General features: G+C 36.8%; 1 protein-coding gene across 1 annotated transcript in view; it reads left to right on the forward strand.

The window, feature by feature from the left end:
• Nucleotides 1-359: 359 nt before the first annotated feature.
• LOC129223165 (sarcoplasmic reticulum histidine-rich calcium-binding protein-like) overlaps nt 360-5,654 on the forward strand; it is an 8,225-nt gene continuing 2,930 nt past the window's right edge. Inside the window, exons 1-4 of the mRNA XM_054857733.1 lie at nt 360-662; nt 2,682-2,970; nt 3,054-4,606; nt 5,106-5,537. Of these exons, the coding sequence (XP_054713708.1) occupies nt 360-662; nt 2,682-2,970; nt 3,054-4,606; nt 5,106-5,537 (2,577 nt within the window). The remainder of the gene's footprint in view (nt 663-2,681; nt 2,971-3,053; nt 4,607-5,105; nt 5,538-5,654) is intronic.

Genomic DNA, 5,654 nt, shown 5'->3' on the forward strand with positions numbered 1-5,654 from the left:
TTCGTTGCAAAAACTCATTAGTAATTTTTGTCTTTTGCAGAAATCTGCTGTTCTCGCTCGGCAACTATGCATTTAGTCAGAAAGAGAGATCCGACGAAGACATAGGCACAGCAACCACCTTCGACAACGCACGAATCCCTACAACGGACAGAACCGAAGAAGGTCATCTAGTACGCGATACGCAAACCAGAACGATTCGAGCGCAGCCAGCGCCCCTTCCACAACCAGAAGCCCCTTCTGAGTCCTTGCTGACAAACGTGACGTCAGAAGAAGTGACTGACACCTCTGTGCATATCCACCTGAGCAGGGACGACTTGTGGTCCCTTTGGGAATCCCTCATGCAAGAACTGACTTCGGAAATGTCTGAGGACAGGGATGGATCAGAAGCATCCCTTCCGTCCGGGGCATCAGATGGCAAACACCAGCAGAGGAGGAAAGCGGCCTCTGAGATTAAGCAGCTGAAACCCATCCTGACCAACGTGTACCTGAGGACATCCAGATCTCACCAGGGAGTGATTGCAGGCGAATCTTTGCTCGATAAAGGAAAGATTCCAAGAGAGAGTGAAGAAAGAATTCGGTTGCAAGCAGCGCAGGGTGATCTGAAGAAACATTCCCGTGCGACTACAGACCACTTTGATGAATCGCTTCCAACCGCTTTTCAGGTTAGTACCTTCTTCTTCGTTTCATTTGTTAAACATAGACGTTCTCTGACCGCAGAAGTCCGTTCTTCAACTGAGCCCAATCTCGTCTCACAGTCAGCAAAAACCAGTGTACCGTTTTTTTTCCATCTAGTAACATATTGAGTGATTATTGATATTATGTTTGGCATTTTACGTAAAAGGTTTTATCATTCTTGTTTACATGAGCAGACATCCAAATTGAAAAGTCAATAAATGTTGCTTCTTTTTATTTTTACACTTATCAGACTGATACATCAATGTCTAAAAAAAAATCAGAATTTCTACTGTATGGGTATTTTCAATCCGTTTTTATCTAAATACAATATAATTTATTTATTTTTTGAAATTTTTTCAGATTGCTAGTTCAAATCGAAAGCTTCTAAAAAGTGTTCCTGGGGTCAAGGGTGTTAGTTTGTATTAGTGAGGCAAGAGATATACCGCTCTAGTTATCTTATTATTACTCAATAATGTGACAAAAAACAAACATTCGTTCTTTGTACTCAGATTTAAGTAGTGCCATCTATTGGTTTACTGGATAACTAAAGTAGGTAGCCTGCTAGGTAGTTATTTATATTGGAATTTGGCGATTTCATTCTTCGAAAAAAATGCTGCAGAAAAGCAAAACGCTAACCACGTTGTAGCTTTTCGGAACATATGGAGTGGTGAGGTTAGAACGGCATAACGCGCACGAGTGCAAGAAATTAACGGAATTTTTCATTTTGAATTTCGAGAAGAATTTAAGGAAATATTACGTTTTTAAGAGCACAAAAAGTAATATTTGAAGAATGAAGATTAATGTAGTGCATATAGATGATTTTTAAGAATGTACGTTTGTGAAATGTTCACCTAAAACGTTATGAATATTTGAAACAAATTGTGAGTCTCGAATAAAAAAAAATACGCAATAAGTTTAACAAGGGCCGTGGTAGCCCGATCGGTAGAGTGTCGGATTCGGGGCCGGAGGGTCCTGGGTTCTAACCTCGATGGTCGAAGACCCACCGTCGTCATTAAAGGGGACTGGGCAACGTTAAATATGCTCGTGGTCTCAATGTCCTCCAAGTGAAACGATACCTCTGGGTGCTAGTACTAGGTAGCTATTAGCTCCTGAACTAGTTCTAAATTCTCATTAACAGTTCGATCCGGTGATGGTGCTGCCATCTATCGGTATATAAAATAATGGAGGCAAGGCACTTAGTATGCAGTCCTCGACATAAATACAGTTGTAGTCAGTTGCGACTCTGAATAGGAATAGGAAGTTCAACAAAAATCATTAACTTTTATAATACTATACCTTAACAGGGAATTTCCTGCGCATTATATCAAGTTTAAAAATGGAAAGAAATATAAACGAAGAATTAAACTATAACAGAGAGCAGTATGCAGTTTTACTCTGCTGATATATTAACATTATATTTGCTGTTAATAAAATGTTTTATCAGTCTCTTTTGTAAGGAAAGTCACCAAAACTAAAAAGGCAGTGAATGCGACATTTTTTCTAAATTTTACATTTATCAAACTTATACTAATATCAATCTTCAAAATTTTCTCCTGGAAAGATTTAAAATTTCGGTTACGTGGATTTCTTAAAAACAATTTTTGTCTAAATGGTTTAAATTGTTTTTTGAAATTTTCCACTTGCAGCAAATAAGAGCAAAACTCTCCTAGCTCTTGAATTGCTTCATTTCGACCTTCCTGATACTCAGGTGTCAGTATGAACATAAATTTTGAAAGGTTATGTACGTATTCCAGTTCTATGTTCAAATCCAAATTTTGCAACTCTATTAATTCTGACCTAGCTAAAATTTTGATTTATAAGATCGAACAATATTTTGAGACACTTATTAATGAAAAGTTTTTAAATATTTACGCAATCAGTATAACTATTAAGCTCGAATTATCTACTGAACTATCAAAACACTTAATCAAAGTCCACGCGAAAATTGCATTTTTGCAAAACTTTAATCATTAAATTACTTACTTAAACATGCATTCTTTTTGCAGGAAGAGAGTTTTGACAATCAAACAGAAGGAAATACCGCTTCCAGTCACTTCAGTGACACCGACAAAGAACGTCTTCAGATATCTTCAAATAAGAATCACAAAAGAAGGATGGATTTAACAGACAGCGTCGGCAGTGATACTGAGCACCGAAGTGCTGCTCTGTCAGGTGTAAAAGTAACAAGACTACGGAAGAAAAAGTCTGATGGTAGAGCATGGGGAAGAGAGCCAGATGAAAGTGAAACAAGCAGTGACGTCCAGAACAAAGAGAAGCAAACCCGTACCTTAAGAAGTACTTTCAGAAGCAAGCTAAGGCGGCAGAATTGAGAAATTACTTGGAAGGGTATCCTGGAAAAGATCACTATGGTTTACCAGAAAATAGAGATTTGTACAGAAGTCATCAAAATTTGATGGATTTGAGAGAAAACCATGAAGACAGAACGCAGGAAACTGCCGAAGATATTCATCATCACCACCATTTTGAACATGGTTCTGAAGAAGAATGTGGAGCAGAAGGTGAAAAACATATTCCTGTCTTTCATGCAGAAAAGAAGGTTAGAAAAGTAGAAAAAGATGAAAAAACGGTTGATGATGATGAACATGAAAGTTTAAATGAAGATGCGAAGAGAGATCGTCGCAGAAGTTCAATTAAGTATTATAATAATTGTCATCGAATTCATCATAGAAGACATTCTAAAGAGCATCATGATATAAAGTATGTCTGCAGCGATTGCGCAAAAGCAAGTATAGAAGGATCTGAGAGAAGGAAAAAGAATTCTGAGTCACGTGGGGCAGACATACGTAAGGAAGAACGCTCTTATCTTTCAGATGACAAAGAACATAATAGTTCACCTGAAGTTCAAATACGGAGGACCAGTTCAAAACAGTTTCTAGAAGTTCCATCACAACAAGTAGTCATTAAAAGCAGGAGTAATAGCGAAGATAAAGAGAAAGACATTGATGAAGCTGATGTGAAACCACGACATCACCATCGTCATCACCATCGACACCGACGTCACCATCACCACCATCATCATCATCTAAAAGACGAAAGCGTTTTAGAAGATCATCATTCCCATCATAAACATAGAAGATACCATCACAGGAAAAGATCGCGTTATGCCACGGATGATTTCGGGAACATTCCAGAGCGTAAAAATTTGTCGGATGGTGAATTTCGTTTAGGAAAAGAAAGTATGTACTCGAGCCCAGACGATCATCGATCAAAGAGCGAGATGTCTACACTGCCACAAAACATAATTGATGATAACGAAATGGTTCCACTAAATTCCCGAAAGTCTAAATATACATTGGATGATGAAAGCGCACATAAAGATGAAGATAACGAAAGGGAAGATAGAAAACCTGATGATTCAAAACAGTTGAAAAGGAAGTCACACACAGAAGAATCTCTAAAAAATAATACAATTGAAAATGAAACTGAGATTGGTAGAGAAGATATCGAGGAAAACATAGGAGAAAAAGAAAAAGACGCTGCTTCAGGCAAAGCTGACAATAAAATTGTCCATAACGCACCTCAAACGAAGAATAAGAAAAGCTCTCCAGAAAGAAAAAAGAAAAATGCTTCACACAGCAGTTTGAAGACAACGCCCAAAAAGGAAAAAGTTCAAATGCCTTTAAAATTGACAAAGAGTCTTTCTGCTATTGGACAAAAATCGAAAGAAGATCAATCCTCAAAAAACAAAAGTAATTCAGCAAAAACCGAAAAAAATTCAGAACTTCCAAAAATTAAAGTGTCTTCAGTGGAAGAGGACATTATGACACCCGAAATCGTTTTTCCTCAGGATTCAAACAAAAGTAAAACCACTAAAAATGACAAAAGTGTCAAAAGTCAACAAATATTACAAGTTGATAAAGTAAGCGAGAAAGACAAAGAAATGAAAATAACTGCAGAAGAAGAAATAGAAGTAAGTAGCATTGAAAAAACAACGGCTGATTTCGAAAATTTAGAGGATACCTTAAAAGAAAGCTGTAACAAAAATAAAGATTTCTCAAACGATAATCACAATATCAGAGATAGTGAACAAGGTGCAACGTTCGAAGGTGATAAAACTGAAAAGGGTAACGATACCTCGAAAAGTGCCTACATTCAAAGCGATCAAAACAAATTAGGTGAAACAAAAAATGAATCTTTTCAATCAAAAATTAAATACCGACAGTGAAAGAAAAAAGGAAATAAAACAAGCAAAACAAGAGCAGCCTACAACATTAGAGAAAAATGTACCAACTGAATCAAGAAAAACTAAACTTCAAATCGATGATTTGAATGAAACCTCCAGTATAGAAACTGAAAATAAGTTTGCATCAGAAGAAACCATAGCTAATGTAGAAAAAACATCTCACATTTCACCTGAAGTGGAAGTGAAAGATTTTTTAGACAATAGAGACCTTTCAAAAATATCACAGGAAGACGAAGTGCAATCTCAATCTGAAACTGAAAGAATTGATATCGGAATAGCTGCGGAAGAAGCAGTGAAAAATGAAGTACAGAACATAATAAGCATGGCAGAGTCTGAATTTAAAAAGATGATGGAAAATGTTGATGAAAATTCGGACATATGTTCTATTCACGAAGATGATTCCAAAATTGAGGGTGAAAGTTTGAAGCCACATGTAAAGTTTATGCAAGATGAGCAACAGGATATCCTCACATGCAATGAAGCAGAGGAGAACAGAAGAAATGATGTTGATCATGATATGGATGAATTTTCTGAACCAGAATCGACGTCAGAAGCCGAAACTAAATTTAGTGCAGACGATAGCGATGATGTTCAACCTGAACCAGATTTAGTCGACTTACATCTACTAACAGGCGAACAACAGGAAGCAGAAAAATTGGTAACTGGAGATATGAAATGCATATCTTCAGCAACTGAAAAACTAGTAAAATCATCATTATTAGGAGTAACTGAAAGATATCCCGACGAATCAGAATTTTTTAAAAACGACAACGAA

Source organism: Uloborus diversus, chromosome 5 (genome assembly GCF_026930045.1).
Source record: "Uloborus diversus isolate 005 chromosome 5, Udiv.v.3.1, whole genome shotgun sequence".
NCBI classification, from domain to species: domain Eukaryota; kingdom Metazoa; phylum Arthropoda; class Arachnida; order Araneae; family Uloboridae; genus Uloborus; species Uloborus diversus.